Genomic DNA, 25268 nt, shown 5'->3' with positions numbered 1-25268 from the left:
TATAGAACTGCTGTCCAGGAATTATCCATTATATTATTCAATGTCCTTTTTATATTCATTCATTTAAATGTATTCAAATACATTCAGCCCAGTGGGGAACACAGACAACAAAGCAATTACAATGGAGTGTGGTGAGAGCTGTATTTGTGGAAAACATGCATTGCTCTTGGAGTGAGGAGGAAGAGCTCCTCACCCTGCCCTGGGAAGAGGGTCAGTACAAGTTTCCTGGCAGCAGGACTGTGAGTACCAGTTAGACAAGTGAAGGACAAAGGGCACTGCAGGCAGAGGGGAAGGCATGGGTAAAGTGAGGGAAGTGAGAGACCATGGTATTGGGTTGGCCAAAAAGTTCGTTCAGGTTTTCTATCTGTTATGGAAAGACCCGAACGAACTTTTTGGCCAACCCAATGTATCACGACCTCTATCTAAGGACAGCTGTAATTATGGGAGGGAGTGAGGTGGCTGGAAAGTAAATTAGAAAATTGTCCTGAAGAGGTAAACCTTTTCTATTTCCTTTAACTGAATACTGATAATTTTGTGTTTCCCTCTTTACAGTTGCTAAAAAGCTCACAACAGATTTTTGTGTCAATTTTGGCAGTTTCCCTGCATTAAGCTTTATGCTACCCTTCTTCCTTTCTCCTATACCACTGGTCATTTTTGATGACTTGGCACCTTTCATGTATTTTTTTATATTTTTGCTTGATAATTACCTTTTTTAAAAAAAATTATTGGATGCCATCTCAAATATATTTCTGCAATCAGTGTGGGTCTTTAAATTTTTTTTTTTTTGGAGGGTATGAGTTTTGAAAATTGAAGTGGGGCTCAGGAAAGGCTTTATGGAAAAGGTAAGATTTGCACTGCAGTGTTGAATATCTACCTCTGAAGCAAGGAAAGAGCAAGGATTTTTCCTTCTGTTCATTGAAATAAAGCTGCTTCAGAAGACTCTTGTAAGAGCAGAAAACCCTCAGACCAACAGTAGCTTCCCCTCCATTGTTAAAACCCACAGATTTGTATCTGAGCAAGATATTAGGGCATCAGGGTAGGTTGTTTTCTTCCTACCCTGGCTAGAAGTCTGCCAAAGAACGGTTTTGGGAAAAGCTGTAGCGCACCCGGGCTTGGGTCCAGCCCAACCTTTGTGGGTGACATTCCTGTGGAGAGCTAGACGCCGAGGATTATGCTGCCACTGAAAGAGTCTTGCCATCTTTCCATAGTTTGACTTTTAAAGGGGAGACTTGCAAAAGCAGATTATTCACTTCTATGCCTACAATTTGAATAGCTAAATAACAGCAGGATGGGCGTAAGGGGCTTTGGTGGGTTTGGTTTTTCATAATTTTAAGGGATTTACCACTTAAATTTTCTAACTTTTAAACGTATTGATATCTTATATTTTGTTTTAGTGCTACCGGAGATAGAACTCTAAGGGAGAAAAAGACAAAACCTCGCAGAAAAGGAGACCAGTCTATCCCCTCACTCTTTCCTACCCTTTTGTGCCCGATGTTTTTCTTGGTGGCTCTTACATTGGTTCTTAGGGAACTTGTCTCAGATGCTAACAAAAATGGAAGAGGGTGGGGCTCCAGGACCCTTAGCCCTCCTTAAAAGTGTAATTCTGCTTTTGTTTGCTCTGTGTATCAGCGTTCTTAATACTTTTATTTGACAAAAGGAATCTGCTGCTAAGAAAGGTTTGAAAACCACTGACATTTTTATAGCACTGCTGACTGCATAGGTCAAAGTCGGGCTTTTGTGTGTGTGGACAGCTGAACCACTAGGAATTCGGGTGACATCCAGGCTTGTATCCTCTCTCTGCATATTTATAAATGAGGTGCCTGTATTTAAGGCATAATTATTTACCCACAGTGAGTCATTATGTACAAACGTATATGCATTTGAGAGTGCAGTTTAAATAACCAAAAACCTAGCTAAGCTCTTCATAATGCACTTCCCATGATATTAATTTTGCATAAAATATTCACCCTCTCCCATGTGTTCCTCTAAAGGAAAGCTTCCCAGGCCCAGTCATAATTTCCTTTTTCTGGGCATGATGTTATTATTTTTTATCCTGTATCTTGTGTGGTAGGAGGGTCCATAGACTTATTCATACAGCTCCTATAATTTAGAAAGATCCCAAAGGTTCTGCCTCACCTTTTACTTTTTCATTGACAAAGAGGTAAAGGTAGCCATCTTGATGGTTTTGCTCAGGGAACCTAGTGTTTGATCTCCTGCTATTGGGGATGCTGAGCTGGAGATGTACAGAAAACTGTGAAATGTGTTGATCTGTCAATGCCTTTTCTGTGCAGGAGGCCCAGGGCCTGGGGTTTTGTAGTAAAGTCAAAAGGAGCTAATCCTTCCCAGAAGAGCCCTTGTTTTAATGGGGAAGTGTCTGCCTGAAATGCCTCCGTTCCACATGGATAAAAGAGAAATCTGCTTTCCTCTGTAGGGGCAAAGGGAGAGAGAGATAAGTTGGTTTCTGTGTTCTGAGTCAAGATGGTTGGAAATCTTGTCTTTTCTCCTTATGGAGTAGCTTTTCTAGTGATTATCCTGGAGAATAGGTAGGTCAGCAGTGGTTAGCAGTAAAATCCCTTCAGTGATATGATTCATACCCTGGCTATTAGGGAGTGTGTTGAAGAAATAGGAGCAGAGCCCTAATAAGTTATCACAAGAGATTTGTACGTCTTTACTGAGCTACATGAAGCCCGGTCCTTTCCTCTCTTCTGGCACAGGAGGTGGCCTTTAATGTGATATGGGTTCAGTTTCACAGTGCATGCAATTGAATTTAAAAAAAAAAAAAAAAAGCAAGTATGATACTGACCTATCTTCAGATATCTAAAGTATAAGAGAAAAAACAGATCCATAATTAAGATCCAAATAAAGTACTCTGGAGGGGTGGACAAAGCAGAAAATTTGAAGGAGGGAAGGCCATCCTAACCCTGCCAGATCCTTCTCTGTATCCACAAGGAGACCAGTAACAGGGCAGAACCATCTGCTCCGTGATGCCACTTTTGACCCCTGGTGAAGTTGTGTAGAGAAGCCCCTTCTATAGCAAGGAAATCTGAGGGTGGAGCAATGCCATACATAAGCGTGGTTCTCAGATGATTCCAGTAGTACAGTGAAACCAGTGGGTAGTTTGGATACGAGTTGCTGTTCGTTTTTAAGAGTTGTGTGCATAAACATAGAAAAATAGCACCATTGTACTATTTTTGTGTGTTGGGAGACGTTCTAGAAGTATTAGCAATTAGCAAGTACAAGTAGCCAATTAACAGATATTTGTTGAGCCACTAGAAATACTCCAGGTGCAATGGAGCATGTTAGAGATGGAAGACGTTGTCCCTGCTCTGAAGCAGTTTATGACTCGAGTAGCTAGTGGTCTGATGTGGGGAAAAGAACCCTGAACTCAAGAGACCTGGGTTGTAATTAGGAATCTGCCACCTGCCAGCCAGGGAATACTGGGCAAGTCACTTGGATTCTTAATTTCCTGATCTTTGTAGAATGGAATCATGCTACTTGCTCTGCCTAAATTGGAAAGTTGTTGTGAGGATCAAGGGAGATACTACTAATGGCTTTGGAACGCTTTGAAACTACTAATAGCTTTGGAATGCTTTGAAACTACTAATGGCTTTGGAATGCTTTGAAAACTAGGAGCCCTATAAAATGCAAGAATCAAGAGACTAATCCACGTGCAAAAATCAGCCTCACTGTATTTTGTGTATGCACCTTCTCTTTGAAGGGTTTTTATAAGCCTATCACATAAAAGATTACTAAATCTTTCTCCCAAATTCATTCTTTAATTATTCATGGCTTCAATCATTTATCGACATATGTGCATAATAAAATCGTCCCACATGTCTTCCATAGTGTTGGTTATCAAAGAAACCAACTTTTAATGATACATATATCTGTGTATAGATAACTGTAGATATCTTTCAAGACTCTTGAGTGCCTTCTTGTAGCATCTTGGTCCCCAGATCACCTGGGTTTTGATACTTTAAGAGCCCGTTTTACGCACCTACATGAGAGGTAGAAGAGCCTCGATGATGTGACTACTGTATCCCTAATAGATTGTTATCTTTCTGAAAGAAAAAAAGCCCTGAGGCAGAAATTGAGTGTAATTATTCAAAGAAAAACTATTTGGCAATATTTTAAATGATGATAATTTGGCCTTAATGGGAGAGATTTTGAATGTTAAATAAATAGCAATTTCATCATTAGGGGCACATTTACAACACAGGAGTTTAAAGAAAAATGAAAGAGTTTCAGAGATGATCTTCAAAAGAAATCCAATAAAAACATCTTCAGGTGAATATCCTTGAAGCGCTTTCAAAATCTTAAGCGTTTTTAACAGGCAACACTAATGGAAGGTCTTTATTTTTTTTTTAATTTTTATTGGAGTATAGTTGATTTATAAATTGTGTTAGTTTCAGGTGTACAGCAAAGTGAATCAGTTATACATATACATATATCCACTCCTTTTTAGATTCTTTTCCCATATAGGCCATTACAGAGTACTGAAAAGAGTTCCCTTTGCTGTACAGCAGGTTCTTATTAGTTATGTATTTTATATATAGTAGTATGTTTATGTCAATCCCAGTCTCCCAAGTTATCCCTCTCCCTCCTTATCCCCTGGTAACCATAGATTTGTTTTCTACATTCGTGGCTCTACTTCTGTTTTATAAATAAGTTCATTTGTACCCTTGTTTTTAGATTCCACATATAAGCGATAGCATATGATATTTGTCTTTCTGTGTCTGACTTCACTCAGTATGACGATCTCTAGGTCTATCCATGTTACTGCAAATGGCATTATTTTGTTCTTTGTTATGGCTGAGTAATATTCTATTGTATATATGTACCACATCTTCTTTATCCATTCCTCTGTTGATGGACATTTAGGTTGCTTCCATGTCCTGACTATTGTAAATAAACACTAATTATTAGAGAAATACAAATCAAAACTACAATGAGGTATCACCTCACACTGGTCAGAATGGCCATCATCAAAAATGTACAAACGATAAATGCTGGAGAGGGTGTGGCTAAAAGGGAACCCTCCTACACTGTTGGTGGGACTATAAATTGGTATAGCCACTATGGAGAACAGTATGGAGGTTCCTTAAAAAACTAAAAATAGAGCTACCATATGATCTGGCAATCCCACTGCTGGGCATATATCTGGAGAAAACCATAATTCGAAAAGATACATGCACCCCAATATTCATGGGAGGTATTTAAATAGCATGTAGCTGGGCTGTGTCTCTGTACCTATAATGATTTTAGTGGCTTGATGTAAAAGTTGTTAGTATTGGAAATACTTCCATGAGTAAACACAAAATAGTGATCTGATCGTGAAGTAATAATATTTAGTTGACCTTTGTGTTGAACATCTGTGTCCCATTTCCCATGCTCCTGGCTCACATTTGCTCAGCAACTAGCTGCGCACAGCGGTGGCCTGATATCACCTCACCTCGCTGCTCTGTGGACCTCTTGCTTTTTGTTCTAGGGCTGATTTCTCCCCAAGTGGGAGGCTCACGATAGACCCCTCAGTCATTCCGGTGCAGATGCATACCTTGAATTTCAAGGGTGTTGAGCTCCTCTGGGACAATCTGAGCAATAGAGTCATGGGCCAGGGGATAAGGACTCCTCTCTTCCGGAGTCAGGAGGGCAATGCTGGGCCTCATCCTCTGTGTCTTCACAGGGTCCCCAGTAGAACTGAGCCCCAGTTGCTTATAATAATGACCAGTTCAGTAACGCACCTTGGGATGGCTTTCCCTTCCGCCTTGTTTCCTGCTTCCTAGTTCCACCACTCCTGTTCCCTAGGAACATTTCTCAAAAATAAACAAACAAGATGCAAACAACCCCTCCGAAAAAATAAACTACCTGCCCAAAAGCCCTTGTCTCGGGCCTTAATTCTGGGGGGAACCCAACTCAAGACAAATTGGAAAGACTCTCTCTTTGAGTCCCTGCTATGCATCCAGGATTGTAGATAGGGTGGACTATACAAGACAAATAGAAAGAATCACTCGCATCCCCGTATAAAATTCCTCAATCCAAATACCCATTCCCATGCCTTCTACCTTTTCAGGGACCTGGCTTTATTGCTTATCCTTCTGTCCCCTCTGTCTTTAGCTTATTCATCCCTCTTTCCGACTTTCCATCAGTGTTTAAATATTTTAAAATGTCTACCATCCTTAAATTAAAACAAAACAACAAAGCTTTCTTTGAACCCCATACTCCTCTCTAGAAATGACCCATCTTTCATTCACGACCAAATTTCTTGAGCGCACTCTACCTTCATTACCCCATTTTCTCATTTCCTTCTCTCTTTAACCCACTTGAGACTGACTTCTGCCTCTGCCACTTCCTTGAAATTACCAAATTTGCCAAGTTCATCAAAGATATCTTTGAATGGTATCTCGACAACACCACTCAGTAATGATATTAGTGGACTCGTCTGCAGCTTTGGAATCTCCTGACTGCTCCTTCCTCCTTGAAGCAGCCTCTCTCCTTTGCTTCTTTGATAATGAGCAGGCCAGCTCCTCTCCCTACCTCTTCAGTCTCTTCTTCTTCCTCTTCTACAGAGGTACCTCTTCCTCTGCCCACCTTTTAAGTATTTTCTCTGAGAATGTAAAATATTTTCTCAGAGCCCTCACTGGATTCCTCTTCTCTGCTCACGTCCTGCCCTCTCGCTGATCAATCCCTCCTGTCTGTTCCTACAGCAGAACATCAGTTACAAACCAGATGCTGATGATTCCCCAGTGTCTCCTGCTGAGACAGAGTGACTCCTGGGAGGGGCTCTATATTTACAGGATGCCCATCAATCCTTTCAGCATGGCGATCTCTTCACTCTATTCAAAGCTTTGCTGCGTCTATGTCTAATAAATGATTCCTGTTTGCTTCTTCCCAAGAGATCTGCTAAGGCTTCATGGAAGTTATAATGCTTGTTGCTTACTAGGCCAAAACAGCAGGGAGTGTTTTCCCCTAATCTCAGAGAATTGTTCTGTAATTAGCTACGTATTGGAACCTAAGTTATTTGCCTTTCTGGTAGTACATGGATGGGTATGTCTGGTTTAGGGGTGTCAGTTTTTTGTTTTTTTTTTTTTCATTTTGTGTATCACCTCTGAGTAATTAGTAATAGCTGCATAGAAGACTGTGTTATCGTGGTTCAGTAGGAAAGACTGCTTTTGTTAATTAAGTGTCTCCATGGGCATGGTGGGCAGTAGTGGCATGTCTACTGTGCAGTGCATCTTACAGGAAGAGTGGCACTCATAGTGTTTCATTATCCAGAGGCCTCATATTGTTAGTTGCAGCCTGGGCGTTCTGGTCTGGAAGGTGGGTATGCTTTCCAGGGACCACAAACGTTTCTGTATTCAGCTTAAAGGCATGAGATCAGCCACACAACTTTCAAATCTCTTCCGCTCTTTGGAAATCTGCAAGTTCCTATTTCCAAAGCAGTGATTCTTCATAATATTATTTCTACCTAGCCACTCCACCAATTTTTGCCCACCAATCAGCAAATTGGAAGAATTGTTGTCTTTGTTGGAAAAGGACCTCACATTTATTTAGTGTCAAATTTATATCCAGCATGTGTGCATTTTACTATTTTTTTTATTCTACTTTATCTTCCTAGGATCTCAGTGTGGTACACAGCATGATCTTTATTTTGCAAAGGGGGAAACTGAATTTCAGGAAATTTTAGAGAATCACCCTTTGTTGTATAGCTCAATAAATGTCAGCATGAGGAGGATCGGACCTCAGGGCTGCCTGGGTTCATGAAGGATGAGAAGAGAGGTCAGTGATCCATTTCTCATTCATTTCCCCAAGATGAAGATCTTCACATCAGCACTGAATAGCTGGTGTTCCCAGAACTTTTCCAGATGACTATAAAAGTGAAATAGGCAGGTGTTCTCCCTGTCTTGGTAGATAGTCAGGGCAAAAAAGCCTCATTCCACTCCTTGCTCAGTGAACTGTTTGTCAGGATCTGTTTCAATTTTGTTTCAGATCAGAAACTTTCTGAGTCATTAACCAAAGAGAGGCTTAAAGGAATTCAGTACAATGTGATCATGCCCGCACCTCTGAGGGTTGTCCCTCAGATGCACTTAGAGGATTATTCAAACACTCATCGCTAAGGTGCCAAGGGGGGGTGAGTGGCAGCATGGCTGATCATCGTTACCATCCCCAGCTCCACTCTTCTCGAGTCTTCCACACTTGCCTTGCACCTCTCTGTGCTTGATCCAATTTCCATGATGTATTTCGGAGCATGGCATCTCTTGTGTCCCACTCCCGGATGCAGAAGGGCTGTTGCATCACGACCCGATCAGGTCTCCCTGTTATCATTCTCTTCCAAGTTCCAGCAAGTCCCCAACACCCACTGTGCTAAGCGCAGCTCCCAGGAGGATCCCTTTTCTGGGGCCTTCTATTAAAGATAATTGTATTGTTGTAAAAACAACAGTGCTGATAATGAAGGCAGTTGGGCTGTTGACTGAGGAGCAGACTATTAAGTCCAGTTCTCTCCCCATTACCATTCTAACTAGAATATACATTTCAGAGGTTCAGCTTTTAAAAATTTTACTCGCTCTTCCTTTAACTGCATCACTAGCTAATGGAGTAAACAGACGTTTTGGATTTCTGCAAGAAGCTTTTGAGACTAGGATTCTGAAAGCCCTCGTGGTCAGCCAGAATAAGGTCTTCCTGGACTTTAATAAGTGGCAGAGCCAGTGGCTAATCAATCAACTTGATTTGATTGAACACCTACTATATACACTGGGCTGTCTGAGACAGAATGGTTGATTGGTTGATTCATTCATCCAACAATCATTTATTGAGCACTTAATACACTCCTATTACTGTTCTTAATGAAAGGGATATAATGGTAGACAATACTGACAAAGTGGCTGTCCTCATTTTTTGCTCAGTTTAGATGTAGAGGTAGGACTGGGTGACCTGACAAGTCTCCATGAGTGACGCTCAAAGCACCTAAGGTATGCGAGGCCCCTTTCCAGAGCGAGGTAGACCCATGAGGCATGATGTGATCAGGGACAGTTCCTGGAGAAGGCAGGGCTCAAGCCAGTTCCCAGAGAAGGGAATTAACTTGAGGAGTCCAGCATCAGGACCAGCCAGTGCTCCAAAGAAGAGAGACCTCTAATGGCAGGAGACAGTGTCCATGGTATGGAGTAGGCAGGTGGGGGAGGGGGTGGCAAGTATTCCTACCTTTAAGCCTGGTATCACCGTAACTCACTCTGTGACCTTGGGCAATTAACCTTCCTCCCTGGAACTCAGTTTTCTTATCACAAAAGGAAAGGGTGGCATCCAAGTAGAGCTTTCAAACTCTTTGTTGTCGTTACTGCTCTTAACAGTGGGAACCACTTTTCAGACAGCGTAGTTCAAGGAATTCCAGTATGTAAAACAGATGCAGGTGGAATGGATCTAGTTTAAGAAGGGTGAGGGACTGGATCAGCTCCCCCACCCACCCAGCCTCCTCTTCACCTTTTTATGGACACTCTCAAAGCATTGCTGTAGAATTCTAGAAGAGAATCCAGTTTGGAAGGCAGTGGGCTATAGAATCCAGTTTGGAAGGCAGTGGGCTGTATGACTCCAGAAATTCCCTTCTCATGCTAAAATTCCATAAATCTGCTCACTCTGTGGGGCAGTCCACTGAGTCAGACATGTAGAGGGGACTGTTATTTGGAAGTATTTCCCGACTCATTTCACCAATGTCAGAATTAAAAAAAAAAAAAAGATATTTGGGATGTAGCTAATTGCTCAAGAGAGTTGCTGAATCATTCTTCCCTTATTTCCTTTCACATCCATGTACTGAGGGCTCAATATGGAGATAATGCAATAGATCAAAAATTAAAAAGCAAAAACTAAAAGTTCCTGCCATGGAGGGTTTATAGTCTAGTGAGAGAGAGAGAGAGATAATACATAAGCTAAGCAATAAAGAAGAAAAATAATTGCATACTGTGAGAAATCTATGCAGAAATAAGCATAACTGAAAGAGCCAATAATAGCAAGGAGGGGGCTTCATTCATTCATTGCTTCCATCAGTCCCTCAAGTTTTTCTGGAGTTACTACTATTCACAAAGCATAGGGCCCCACTTTGGAGATTTTATAGTGAACCCAAGACAGACCCAGTCCTCTTCTCCTGGGAGCTTATGATTTAGATGGATTCTCATCTCTGATAGTTATTGGGAGGCAAAAATAAAATAATATAAAAGCATAAATTAAGATAAAATTGTGTGTGTGTGTGTGTGTGTGTGTGTGTGTGTGTGTGTGTGTGTGTGTATAATATACCCAGATTTTGCTTTTGAGCCTGGGACATGCGAAGTATTTTCATGACAGGCAGATTCACGCACCCTCTTCCTAAACTGGGAGTCAGAAGGTCTGAACAGAAATCAATTCCTGCAATTTGTCTTTAACTTCTTTCTCCTTAGCCGGGATTGATTTTTGTCTTTGTGATCAATGGCAAAGAGAATAGCTCCATGGCCCGAGCAGCTGTTCAAATGCTTGGTCTGGTTAGCCCCACATCCAACAAACAGAACTTTAGAAGCTGATTCTGAAAGGAATAGGATGAAGATGCCTAAGGGATGGGCCTGATTACCCCTGCCTTCCTGGTGAAAAAATGCCTGCAGGTGTGGGGTAAGGCAGAGGAACACCATGCCTCCCCAGTGGGTAGAACAGAGCGTGGTGACGCTGGGAAGGAGGAAAGCGTTGGGATTAGCTTCCTGTTTGCCAACCTGACTCTCTCCTTCCCTGACTCCCTTCCCCTTTAAGCTCTTTCTTTTTCTTCCTCCTCCTATTTCATCCTTCCTACATTCGGAACTGCAAGCAAAACATCTGTTGCAAAAAAAAAAAAAAGAAAGAAATTGATTGGTTCTTCTCTCTCTGTGTTTCTTGGACTTTAAAATTGTCTGATTCTTTAATCGCCATTCTCTCCTCCTCCTCCCTTGTTTTCTTCTAATCCAGATTGTGTGTAATGGGAGCATGAAATTAGACACTTCCCCTATCTCCCTCTAGCCTTGGAAATCCTCGAGGCCGGGCAAGATCGCTTCCACTTTCTCCTCTGAAAAATGTTTTCGGAAGGAATGCACACCTTGTGATAGCGTGTGGTGGTGATTCCACTGAATGCAATTAGGGTGGAGAAGGGGCCATACCCAAGGCCTTCTGTCTGGTTCTCCAGAATAAATGCTTGCCGTTTTACTGCCTGCCCCAGGTGGCGACCGCTTCCAGATTGCAGTATGGAGAAATCATCCAAGGGCTCTTAATACGATTGTGTTAATTATTTCAGGGCGCTGTGTAAACTGCTTCTTAGGTGTTCTTTGTGTATGTGGGAGGGAAGGCGTAGAAGTAGTGGCTTTCTTACTTCCTCTGAAATATCTGATATGAGTCCTTATGAAGTGGATTGAACATACCTCTTCTGTGTAAGAAACAGAAGTTTCTCAGCATTTTCTTGGTTAAAGAGTTGTTCTCAGCCTTCCGCCACAATTTTCACCGCCTAGCTAATCTTATGTCTTATTGAATAATCCGTAGTTCTTGGAGAATCAGTTATACATAAAGAATCAGCTGACATTTGTTGAGTGGCTAGTATGAGCTAGGCATATTATTAATGCATTTAATTGTTATGACAGCCTATGAGGTAAGTCCAACTCTTACCACCATTTCACAGAAGAGGCACAGAGCGGTGAAGTCATTTTCCAAATATCACACAGCCAGTAAAGAGTGGAGCAGAAATTTGACCTAGGCAGCCTGACACCAGAGCCTTCTTTCTCAATCTCTGCTCTTGTTCTTCTCTTTAAATGAGAAAGCGTCATGACTTAAACTTTCTTATTTGCCTGAGTCAAACTGGGTCAATAATTGTATAAGGGGCAGTGAGTGGAAAGCTTAACACAAAGTTAAGTGCTTACAACATGTTTGTGGAGTCACTGAATGACCACAAAAGAAACTGGCCGCATAGAATCTTAGGAGACAGGAGTTGAAGAAGACATTCACGCCGAGGAGACTAGGACCCAGCAAGTGAAGGGATGAGGAACACAGGGATGTGACATTTTTGAGTCCCTACTTTGTGTCAGGTGCACGTTGGGCCTTATGATATGAGGGTGCTTATCAGTTTTTAGATGAAACTGAGGTGTAGGAGCAGTTAAGTGCTTTTCCTACAGAGTCGTAATTGCCAGTAGGGGTTGCGGGGGGGGGGGGGGAGTTGGGATCCATGTCTGGATTTCTGTTCTGATGTTCTTTTTAAATTTTCACAACAAAGAACTAAGTCAGTAACCCTAAAAGGTACAGAAAGATGAAATCCCTCATAACCCAGCTGTAGCTCTTGGATGTTTTCTTGAAGTGAAACCACGTTCCTGATGTGAACCACCTCTGCAGAGATAAACAAATAAAATTTTAATAAGATTATTGAGCAGTATAGTATTGCATTTTTATTGCAAATGTCAAGTGAAAATGAAGCATAGTGTCTATGTCAGATACTGAATGGCAAAGACTCTTAATAAAACCTACACACGCCCACTATTTCTTGCCCTTCCCCCAAAGTGCCTTTTTTGGAACCAAGAAACCCCCAGTGATCTACTCGCTTGGATCTCCCATCCTGCTACCTTTCCATCTCTGCTGGGGATCTTTTTCTTCTTTCAAGCTCCATCCCCATCTTTTCTCTCCATGTCTCCCTTTGGTGTGTAGGATAGTTCAGCCGTGACCTGGTTTCTCCAGTCTTCCATCCTCAAATCCATCATCCCATTTGGCAGAGAGGATGTCCTTCAGTATGGGAATCCCCTCTCCTCCTAAGGCAGTGGGAGTGTAAATAACACCTGTTTATACACTACTTATTACCACGTGTGTGTGCAGTTATGTGAGAGTGTGTGTAGAGTTAGGCAAACATGAGCTGAAACCCCAGTCCAACCCTTTGCCTTCTGTGTCACTCTGGCATCTCTGTGTCTCAGTCGTCTCATCTATAAAATGAGGTAGGATGAGTGTGGACTTCACAGTGCCAAGCACTGATTTTATTGTAGTCTAGAAAGATCATAAGTTGTGTAAACTATTGTGGTTCTGGGGTGGGGCGTTTCTCTGTTTTATAGCTCTTAGCCTTTGCCCTGCTCAGAGTACCATAGCATTGGCATTCATTTTGTATTGTCATTTGTACATCTTACATGTTTGGCTTGTTTTTACAAGGAAATGGTGAACTCCATGAGGTCACAGCCCCATGACTCCTGTGATACCTGACACAGCCTGGGCACAAAAGTGCTGAATAAGTATTTGCTGATGGATTGATATATGTAACACATAGTAGAATTGGGGCCAGACATCTCTCATCCCTAATGAGATGTCTAAACATGATTAATGTTCAAGGGACGATGTGAATTCGGCCAGACCTTTAATTAATATGTGGATTCGGCAGTGGGTAGGGAAGAACATCTTGTAATGTGCTTCTTTGTTTCCCACAGGAAAGCATGACCTGGTTTTCCATGTTGTGGTGTTGCCAACCACTCAAAGGAGTATTTGATGTAAAATCACGACCCACTTGTAAAAATCCATGCAATTATCTCCACGTTGTGTTTTTCTGATCTTGACTTAGTGAACATAGACCGAAGCAGTCTGGCGATGTGAAAAGAGCCTTGGGCTTCAAGTCAGAAGTTCTGAGGTTGGCTTTGAGCCTTACCTTTTAGGAGCAAGGTGACATAATGTGGCCTGTCTGGGCCTCCGGCCCCTGAATCCTAACATGGGGATGTAATTAGACCTCCTTTGCATGCTTGTGCTCCAACCAAATGAGATTCAGTCCAATAATGAAAACTAATGGCATGAAGTAGAATACAAATATGAGTTATGACATGGGTGCCAGGTACTAAGAGATGGTTAAATGGGAACAGGACACATTGTCTACCCTCAAAGATAATACAGTACAAGAGACCTAAGATGTACCCTCTTCCAGTAATTCAGGACAGCAGCTGATAAGTGCAACGAGAGAGCTACAAGCAAAGGGCCCTGAGAATCAGAGGATGAAAAGCTGAATTCCAGTTGGGAAATTGGGATGGGGGAGGACTCTTTAAGGAGGTAGCTTTTGATGTAAGCTGGTGTGAAATTCGTTAATGCTGGGATTTGTGTCAGGATGAATCCCTCCAGGTAACTGGTCTTAAACTAGCTATTCTTTGGAAAGGCTCTGCAGTAGACACTTTAGATTTTTTCAGGGTTGCAAAGTGTAGTGGACATTGTCAAAATTTTAAGACCCAAGTTCAAATCCAGGCTCTGCTACTTTGGAGCTGAGTGACCTTATCCATGTCAATGAACTCATCAGTAGAGTGGGGCTGCATAGTATCTCTCCTCCAAGGTCATTGTGCATGAGGGCAGACAGTGCATACAAAGTGGTGAGCACAGAGTCTGACTCTCCAAGAGTGACACTTCTGCTGGTGGAGGATAGGACAGGCATGACACAGAGAGTACAATGGGGAAGCTCCAAGAAGTAGCAGAGTAGCAGCTGGCATTTTACAAATATTCATGGCTCTCTTGGGGAGGTGACAGTGTTTTCTGAGAAACAGCTTGACAGATGGTTTAAATCCGTCCACTGCTGTCCCAAAATGAGGCATACGAATCCCATGTTGGCAAAGTTTTCCTGTTATATCTAGCAGCCCAGGTATCTCCAAGTCTGCCTGGAAATCCCATGTCTCAGAGAAGCATCCCTGCTTCTCTAGAAAATTAATGGCTTTGTTTTCCTTGCCCTTTTAGGATCTTTAAAATATCTTGCACATATCAATAAAATTAGTCATTCTCAAAGCAGCTATGTGCACCTGCCATTCATCCCATGTGGCTGAAGACACATCTGATCTATAGCTCTGCCCATCCATTTCTTGCTTTTCTTCTCATATTCTGTATTGCCTCTAACGTTTCAGTCTGTAGATAGCTATAGCCCTACAGACTATATATAGCTACTGGCCCAATGGCAAATGTCAATGCCCCAAACAATCAATAGAGTGGGCATATGTGGATCATCACCTTGATTTCTGTACTAAGGCTGCTATAAAAGCCGTAGACTGAGTGGTTTATAAAAGCAGAAGCTTATTTCTCACAGGTTTGGAGGCTGGCAAGTCCAAGATGAAGGCACTGGAAGATTTGGTATCTGGTAAGGGTCCACTTCCTGGTTCATAGGCGGCTACCTTGTTGCCATGTCCTTACATGGTAGAAAAAGAGAGAGCTCTCTGGGGTCTCTTTTATAAGAACCCTGGTCTCTCCCAAAAGCCCCACCTCCAAATACCATCATATTGGGGATTACCTTTCAACATACGAATTTTGGGGGGGGACACAAACATTCATTCTACAGCAATTTGTCAGTGAGAATACTTCTAAAATCTTTGGGTTCCTGGGTACATATACAGGTCAATCATAACACCCTACTCATTGTATTTGTAAAACAATTTATAGTTAACATGAAAGCATTTTATTATCTTATCGCATTTACTTTTCTGTAAGAGAAGGATAATTATTATTTGTTCCGTTTTCATATAAAAATAACCTTGGAACTCCAAGAGACTAGTTACCATGCCTAAAATTGCGTGTCTGATACATGATCAAGCTGAAACTAGAATCACAGATGTTACAGATACTGAGATCTTTTACCTTTCTTCCTTCTCCTTTCCCACTCTTTAGTTTTTGTTTTCTGAAATTCTGGGATGTTATAGAAAAGACAGAGCCTGGCTTGGGAAGATTTCAGCCAATTAATTGACCTCATAATGTCTACCTGTATAAAGGAAATAGGCTATGTGATATCTCAAAGAGAAAAACTTACATAAGTGTAGGAAGACTATATAAGCTTGACTCCTTGCAATATCTTTTCTAGCCCTTTCTCAGTTCGTCTTTTACAAAACCATATTAAACTCACAGTACACAAGAAACAGGGACATTTGTGAAAGAGGAAGCAGGGGAGGCGTTTTGATAGTAAGTTTTAACATTTGTCTTTATGGTTTCCATGGGTAGCGTTTCCTTTTTCTGTGAAGCTCTGGCATCCTGATCCAGAACTCAACATAGACTGTCTCTGTTTTAGCTTTTTATCTGTTATTATATTAACTGGGAGTATTCGAACGCTCCCAAATTTTATACTCCAGGATGGCAATACAAATCCATATCAGTTCTTTTTTTTATTGCTGCACTTATTATCTTTGCCTTTTTATCCCCCAACAAAACTAGGAGAGGAAAGACAATGAACTTCCATTTTGCAGGGTCAAGTGGGCATCCCAAGAACTTCTTCCCTTCCTTTTAAATCATAAAAGCTAAAACATGAAGATAAGACTTGCAGCTGCTTAATGGTCAAATCTCTGGCACAAAACACGTTGACTTTGTGGTCTCCATAGGTGGTCTTCTCTACAAAGTCATCCTTGCTGAGGGCAACAAGAAGAATTTCAGTGTTCTATCCCTGGTCGATTCGGACCAGGTATCCCTGTGGCAACCCTGACACTTCCTGAACAGCCTCCAGTTTACATATAAACTATTGCCATGGTCAGTCACCCTGAGTCCTCTAAGATATTAGACTGATACAGGCATCTATGCCTCTAGTTCAGCAGGGACAGGTAATATGCACTGAGTACTTAGGATGTGTCAGGTATAGGGCTAAAACTCTTTACATGCCATGGTAGATTCATTCCTCATGATAACGTGTTATTAGGTAGCATTAATGTCTCCATTTTCCAGAAGAAAAAATTAGGAAGGCTAAATTACCGTTCAAGGTCACCAAACCAGCAAATGGCAGAAGCAGGATTCAAACACAAGTCTGGGATCCCAACCAATGTGCTATAATGCTTAAAAATCAGAAGAAGAGTCTTCTTTGAAAATATGTAATTGGAAACTTATCAAGCCTAGCTCCTTTATTATATTTGAAAAAACAGTCTCAGAGAGTCAGGCCTACTGATTCTTCTTGTTTGTGTGGTCCAGATCTAGACATGGTCTTTGTCGCATACTTTTCTAACTCACCACCTTTTCTCTACCTACTAGCATTCCCCATAGGCAGTAAAGGCCCCAAGAAGTCTCTTGGCAGGACTGGTGAAAGTGGCAGTTGATTTGTCAGTATTTTTTGGCCAATAGTGCGCTGGCAACCTCAGTACACGTCTTCCCTCCAACACCGGCCCTACAAGCACACGCATGCGCGCGCGCGCACACACACACACACACACACACATCCCTCATACAAAGAGAGAGAGAGCAATATTGGCTTCACATCAGCTATCTTATCCCAAATCTATTCTTGGTAAAGCCATTTTGGGGCTATGTTAGGGGCCCAATAAAAAATTTCATGGGCAAATCTGTTTCAAAGAGGTTCAGCCTCAGCAGGAGTATTGTGTTAAGCATTAGACCCACTCTTTCTAGAAACAGGCAAATAAAACTGCATATTGCATTAATATCCCAGAGCCTCTAGGACATAAAACGAGCAAACACCAGTTTGACAAACACTAAATTCAACATCAAACAGTCTAGCAGAGGAGATGGCTTGCTGATAGGTGTCTTGTTCTAAATGCTGAACACAGGTTTGATTCTGACACATAGTGTAGTGCCTTAGCAGAGCGCTTTCAGAAAATGAACTCAAGATGACAGAGGCGACATAACCTGCCATGGAGAAGCCATCCTGACACTTAAAGCTGCATCCTAATGAGACCCATGGCTATTTATTGACTCTTATGGCCCGGTAGTCAGAAGCCTGTTTCTTTGTTCTTAAAGAAGAAGTATGATCTTTAAAGGAATTATGTAGGTGGAGAGGAAGAGAAAGGCCTAACAACGTCAAGACTTATTTTAAATAATCTGAATAGAATTAATGAGCGAAGAAATTGGAAAAGTTCATTGTGCATCATAACACTCAGCTGTTCCCTCTCATTTTTTAAGGAAGAGGAAACAATGCAAGGGCTGTGTGAGAAATAACTAACGTATGCCTATAAAGATGGTCACTTCTCTTGGCTTGGACAGATTCTTCACATCGTACTGGACCCAGCAAGGTCCTCTAGCTGGAAAAGCTTCTAAATGTCACTTCCTATGAGGGCAGCAGCTCTCGTGTAAGCTGAATTTATTTCCATTATAGTCCCTCTTATTCACCAATTTCAATAGCAGCACTATTCACTCCTGTGCAACAATAGAGCGTTGATTTCTCAGGGCTGGGAAATTGACATGAACCCTACCAGAGAAAGATCTGCCTTGTTGGTGGGCATCTTATCCGGGAAATTGGGAACTGAATGACCTGGGATCCATTCCCTTCCATAGAGAGGTTTGGAAACCTCACATAGTCTGCGGGACCAGCATAAACTTTGCAGTCGGATAAACTTGGGTTCAAATTCCAGCTCCACCATTTACTTGCTGTGTGTCTTTGAGTATGTTGTATAAGTTCCCTATGCCTCAGTTTCTCCTCTGACCATAAAACAGAAAGCTGGTACATACAGAAGAATAGTGCTTGGTATTTAATAAATGCTCAAAAAACATTATATTATCAATACTTTTACCTTGTAGGGTACTAATAATAGTTTTAACAATAATAACAGTAATAATTATTGTGGATATTGAATAGTATGTGGATCTAAAGCACTCATCACATGATAAATATTCGAAAATATTAGTTTCTGCTTCTCTCCTCAGATTACCTATGCCCACTTATGAATTCTAGAGACATTACAAGTTTTCTTCTATCTATGGAAGAAGCAGGCTCAATATGACTCAAGGCCCTCTGGTTCCATTTTGGGGGGCAAATTTCTCTCTCTCCTACGGGGCAAGTCATCATCCAGAAGCAAGGAGAAGTGAAAAAAATATAGGATATGTCAGTTTAGACTTGGTTACGACAGGCATGGGAACAAGTCAGAAGAGACAGATGTGTTTAACGGCCAATGCATTTGTCCAAAGGAATCATTTTCACTGGCCAGGAGCCCAATTAAACCTGTAAAATGGAAATCCAGAAAATCAGATTAACGAGCCAGTCATTAGTAAGGAAGAGGCCCAGCTAATTCTGTGTTTAGCATGACGGATGGTCCCAGAGCAAATAATTGGATGACATCCATCAAATGTAAAATAAAAGGTGTCACTGAAAGGGAAAGTAGTAATAATCTCTGGGATTTACAGTGCCAGCACATTTGCTTGTAAGGAAGAGAAAAGTTCATCAAAATAGATTAATAGTCGCTAAACTTTATTCCTTCCTTGTGTGATTGCCAGAGAACCACACAAATAATAACGGAGAGGCAGCAAAGGCACTAGGCTAGTATCATTCCAGCACAGGGAGTGCTAAGGGGGAATGCTAGAACTCCTATTTGGAGATAAGTCCCTGTGACCAGCGGGGACTGGGCAGGGATGGAGTTCTTCTCTACAGCCGCCGTGTAGTCACTAAACAATGGAGAAAATCGAATTCAGAGGCTCTCTGGTTAAGCGAATGAATCACAATTCATTGTTCAGTCAGTAAGTATTGACTTCCTGCCCTATGCCTGCCGTTTTGGAGATGTGCTCATTCCTAGTTACATTTTTAAGCATAGGCTGGAGCTGTACACTGGCTGGGACAATGAAAGGCTGTATGATGTTGGGCAAATTAGTGACCTCTCTCAGCCTCAATGTCCTGACCTGTAGAGCATATATATATATGCTCTACATGTCAGGAATATATATATGTATATGTATATGTATATCTATAAGTGCAAATGAAGTATGGTTTATAAACTGCTTACTGTAGCATCTTCCACGTAATATGTTTTCTCACTGCATGGTAATTACTATTCCTCTGGTTTTTATTACCTCACTTCTCTTCTAAGAAGACATCATTTTTAAGATGCAGTGTCAATGTCATGGCGGATTCTCTGGGAATATGAAGAAACACAAACGTATACACACAAGTCAATTACAGAGATTTACAAAAAATTTTTTAAAGATGTTGGAATTAAGGAAATGTTACAGTTGTTGACACGAGGAAGATAAATAGAGGATTTGTCTCAGTCACAGGAGGAGGAGAACAGGTTTAGAGCCAATCTTTACTAGGTTCATATTTGTCTTATCTTGGGCAAGTCATTCCATACCTTATAGACTCTGCAGGGTTGTCAGTGGGATTAAACTAGATAATTTATGTAAGGGAGGTTCTGGAGCATGGTAGATGAACCCAATTGATGACAGTTTTATCATTATTTTTATCACGATGCATCCCCTAATCGCCTGCCGTGAGACCAGCATTACTTAGTAATCAAGAAGTTACACCCTTATAATAAGACATGGAGGGATCATTATAGGTATATGTGCACCACAAGAGTAAATGATGAAAGTGCTATAGAAATGGAAATAACAAAATTCAGGAGATGAGAGGAGGGAGAAGTTATAATGAATTGGTGGCATCTACAACCCTTCCATGAACTCCGGGGCCTTACACTGAAGTTTAAAGTATCAGCTGGATTTCTGCAGTACAGAGAGTGGACAGCCAGGACAGAGGCAGAGCTGCGGGAGCCAGCTTGATGTCGCTGGGGGATGCTATGGCATCAGAGGTACTGGGGAACCTCTGGGCTCCTTGGGCTTCGTGCAGCCCTTTAATGTTTTAGATTATTCCATGGTAGTTCTGAAGTGTAATTCCATCTTCATGCTTTATTTAAGCAGAAACTCTCCCAGGTTGTGTGTGTGAGCTTTTGTGTGTGTGTGTGTGTGTGTGTGTGAAAGAGAGAGAGAGAGAGAATCTGTGCTTGCACAGGGCCATACAGGCATGGCTGGGCTGAGTTCCAGAGTCAGGTCAGCGGGACCCTATCAAGGGGACCACTCTGTTCTCCTTTGGCCCCTGGTAAGTTAGAAACCCCAAGGGGCCCTGCCTTGCTCTGTGGTGCTGATAAGAAGCCTGGTGGTGCTGTCATCTTGTTCCCTGTGGAGGTGACCAGGTCTTCGGGGGAAATGCTGCTTTTAATTGCTGACCTCTGGCCAGCATTAGTAACGGGATTCTGACACTGGTCTAATTCACTAAGGGTGAGGTTGGTGAAATTCAGGATGTTCTGTGGAGAGCTGATTTTCAAGCACATGATAGGTGACCAGAGGATATATTTGGGGGTTTAAAAACTTTATCACTGGGTAAAGGGTCTTCTTGGGTGGGAGTGATGCAAATGATTTAGAACTGTGTCAGAGGTGGTGGTCATACAACATTGTGAAGGTTCTAAATGCCACCGAATTGTACACTTTAAAATGGTTAATTTGATGTTGTATGAATTTCGCCTTAATTTTAAAAAGACTTTATTATCACTGTAAACACAAAATTCAGGGCAGTAGCTACATCTCAGAGGGAGGCAGGGGTCAGGACAGGCGAGGAGCACAGAGGCATAGAGGTGCATGTCAGTTGGCACTGAAGTTCTTGTTCTGTGCTGCTCCAGGTGTGGCCCCCAGACCAGCAGCATCAGCATCATCTAGAACTTATTAGCAAAGACAATTCTTGGACCTCATCCCAGACTGATTGAATCAGAGGCTCTGTGGGTGGGGCCCAGCAGTCTGAGTTTTAACAAGCTTTCTGGGCGATTCTGATGCATGCTGAAGTTTAAAAACTACTGATCTAGTTCTTGGGTTTGCAGGTACATTTACATGTGTTGGTTTTATAATTAAAAATAAAACCAAATTAAAGAAGCAAATAAATAGGATCATGCCAGGACTAATGGTGCTGTGCTTAGAACCAAGGGTTATATTTTAATCTGATTCTATATAGTTGAGATATATTTAAAAAAGAAAAACAAAAGACTTCTCAGCAACTCATTGGTCTTAATCTGTCAATACCCCACCTCTAAGCCAACACGGAACAATATAGATTCAGAACAGATGTCTTATTAAAAAAAAAAAAGTCTTGGAATACGAGATAAGAATGATTCTCATTAGAAAATAGAGATGTAAGGATAGCAGTGACCATCAGGGGGAAACCAGTCTCTCCTCTTGGTTCACAGCCTAAGACTTTGCACCAAGTTTTTTCCAAGGTTCTGCCTTCACGCTGACTTGAACATCTGTTCTACCTGGCAGCTTGTGGTGCCTGCTTTGTGGGCTTGCAATCTGCACAGGTCAAGGCAGAGCCATGGGAAATGCCACCTCTTGGAGTGAGGAGTGACGGGTGGCTTTCAGTAGAGATGTTATACCCCTCCTGCTCCCAGCAGCCACTGTGGATGGGCACTAGGGTTGGACCAGGGTCAGGGGACTGGCCTGTCTTCAGCAGGAGCCTGGGCTTCCAGTGATTACTTCCTCAGCACAACAGCCTGCTTGCGACTGTCCTCCTGTTATTTCCTCTGAGCCCGCTATGTTGTCTTCTCCTGTGAATATTAATTTCCCCTGAGTTAGGATAATTGGGCCAAGAGCAGCCATCTGCAGATCTATGCCATGTTGGTGAGACTTTCCAGCAAGCCCAGGCCAGGGGACCATCTCTTGGAGTGGTTTCCAGGTTTCTCTAAGAATCCATCTGTTGCCAAGTGAGGTTTCAGATGTTGACTCCCCCTGCCATGAGCTAGTAGAACTGAGACTCAGACCTAAGATTTCTGACTTTCAAATCCAGAGTTCTTTCTCTGACTTTTGATGCCTTTAATTAACTAGCACATGGAAAGAATCAGTAAATATCTGCTCAATGCATGGATTTGTAAATTGGAAGGAAAAAAATTGTGCTCAGAGAGGAAGTGAAATTAATTTCAAAGTAATAAGGCTTTGAGCAATAGTAATTGTTCAGATACAAAACAAATTTTCTTTGACAATCATGTCATCGTTGCAGTGGATTAAAAGCTGCTGAAAAAAAAAAGAATATATAGATCATGGGTACAGCAGACATCAGTAGCTTCTCTGTTTTCAGTTGAAAATATTTATTAAGTGTGTATGTATTCAGAGCACCGTGACAGAGTACAGAGCCCCTGCTCTCACAGACATTGCCAGCCACAGAGAAAGACTGTTGGAATTGCTGACTTATTGTCTAAGTGCTGTGTCACAGGAGCAACTCAGGGCACTGTGGGGTTGGAGGATCAAAGCCAACAGGGAGTATTCCCTAAAAGGTTTTCACAAACCTACTGTGCCTGTTGATGGAGAGGCTACTGCTTTCCACCTTGTGCCGTGATCCGTAGCCCCATCTGACCTTTTGTGTTTTCCCCACGATACAGGTAACAACTGGTGGAAGAGCCAGCTACTACGTGTCTTACCGAAGAGAAGCCTTCACTCAGATAAAGCTGCCCAAGTACTCGCTTCCCAAGGTACGCACCTCCTGCTCCCCTGGGTCCTGCCAGATAAAGCGGTGGGGAGAGGCTGCCCTGTTGGGCTGCAGAAGGTTTGATCCCTGCCTGGGAGACAGCTGGCATTCAGCCTGACCTACCACTGCGGGGTTTAGCCTCTGCCGGTGTCGCTGAATCTGGGTTCTGTGTTCCCCTCTCAGCAGGGTACACAGGCAAGAGCTTTGATTTCCTATGATTCAAACATCCGATACGATCTTGGGTCATTTCCCAGGACTGGTAATGAAAGGAACACTAGCTTTGCAATCTCTTCTGAGGGCCCCTCCCTTTCACAAGGGCCTTATTGACCAGCAGAGGGCCAGGCTTAGAATGGCCCAGGCAGAAGCCACAGATAGATAGATAGATAGGTAGATAGATGCGGACAGGTTAGTCTCATGGCTTTCTTGCTTCTCTCTACCTTTTAATGCTGAATATAAATGCACTGCCTGTGCTTCCTCTCCCTTCTGCCACTATGAGTAATTAAAAAGGAGTAATTTACTATAACATTAATATCAAATCATGGCATTTTAACTCCTGTATTAGAAAATCATAAAACTTACTCTGTGGACCTCATCCCCTGTGAACAATGGCTTCTGGGAGGAGACAGATCTTAGAACCTCGGTGTGAACGTGAGAGGGCTTTAGTTGTATCACCTATTAAGGCTGCAAAGAAGCAAAGTCTGAGGTTGGACATGTTATCAAATGTAATATTACAAAGACTTGGATCTCTAAGTTGGTGCTAGGAAACATATCATGAAAAGCGAAATGAGTACAGAGGTAGAAGGGATTATGGGATAAGAAGGTGGATAACATCTACCCCTGGTTGCTTTTATACATTCACCTATTCATGTAAGCATGCACATACCCATTCATTCATTTGTTCCTTTGTTTATTCACCCATCGATCTATTATTTCTTCCATTTAAGTTTTTACTCTGTGCCAGGCACTGAACTAAGCTCTGTGGTTAGAGTGGTAAATAAGATACAAACGTTCCCTGCCTTAATGGAGCTTGTATTCTGGTGGAGAAGAGACACTGAACAAGCAACTGTGGGTGTAGGGAGTATTATAGGTACAGAAGTTCAAGAGCCATTGTGACATGGTAGTTGGAGCTCACCAAATATGGGTAGAGAAGACGAGTTTCCTAAAGATAGTGATGCTTAAGATGATTCAAGACAGATATGGAGTTAACCCTGCAAGCAAGTGTTCGGGAAGCTGGTAGAAAATACATATACTGGCCCGATTTTAAGAGAGAGTATGGTTCATTTAACAAACTGGAAAACCATATTGAGAGACTGGGTTCCACAGACAGAGGTGGAGAGGCTGACGAGGTTCGCAGGGACCATGGGAAGTAGCCTCAGGGGCCGTGGGCATTAATTTCTCATTTTCTCTAATGTCCCTGTGATTGGCTTTATAGACCCATTGTCTAGGACTATGCTTGCAGGATGTACCCATCAGATACTCTAAACCCAAGCAGGAAAGAGATATCCCTGCCTGCAGAAAATGAGGAAGCGGAAGTTCTCGATCATGTTCTTTCTAAAGGAGAATGACCCTTAGCAGTAGCCTGGTGATTTCCATGTATTGGCCTAGGAAAAGAGTTTCAGGAACTTTCCAAACCACATTCTCCATGTAGGGCCTATTTTGCCTCTTGTATGTATGCCTGTTGTATGTATTTTTAAATTTCTCAGAAAAGCAAGCAGTTTGCTCCCCTGGGCAATGTGGCTGCAGGTGGGGATAAATGAAGCCTGGCATCAATCACAACCCTAGAACACTCCATCAGTGATTAGCAACCCCATGGCAATTTACTGTGGTAGACTACCCTCCGTGCAGCCCCTTTGATAGAACTTCATCCAGAACAGCTTCTCGTTGACATGAGGGCTGTCGTGAAGATAGCTGGATGGTAATCGATCCCCTTCATTCGTCGGCATTGGCCGGGTTTTCATAGCCTGGGCCGAGGAGGTGAGGACAGAGTGGGTGGAGGGAGACTGGTTCTTTCCATTGTTTAAAAATGGAAATGGCTTTTAAGCAAGTTGTTGCCGTTCCACGTTGTGGTGCAGTTGCTGCTGGGCATCTTGCTTAGAAACAGAAACACGGCAGATCTGCCCATCAT

At 42.2% G+C, this 25268-nt stretch overlaps 1 protein-coding gene across 1 annotated transcript in view; it reads left to right on the top strand.

The window, feature by feature from the left end:
* The window catches only part of SORCS3 (sortilin related VPS10 domain containing receptor 3), a 601251-nt gene that overhangs the window by 458608 nt on the left and 117375 nt on the right, over positions 1 to 25268 (top strand). The window contains exon 8 of the mRNA XM_057531046.1: positions 23058 to 23147. Within this exon, the coding sequence (XP_057387029.1) occupies positions 23058 to 23147 (90 nt within the window). The remainder of the gene's footprint in view (positions 1 to 23057; positions 23148 to 25268) is intronic.

The sequence above is a fragment of the Balaenoptera acutorostrata genome, chromosome 16 (assembly GCF_949987535.1).
Source record: "Balaenoptera acutorostrata chromosome 16, mBalAcu1.1, whole genome shotgun sequence".
NCBI lineage: Eukaryota > Metazoa > Chordata > Mammalia > Artiodactyla > Balaenopteridae > Balaenoptera > Balaenoptera acutorostrata.
The sequence above is the reverse complement of the archived record's forward strand: the minus strand, read 5'-3'. Positions and strand labels throughout refer to the sequence as shown.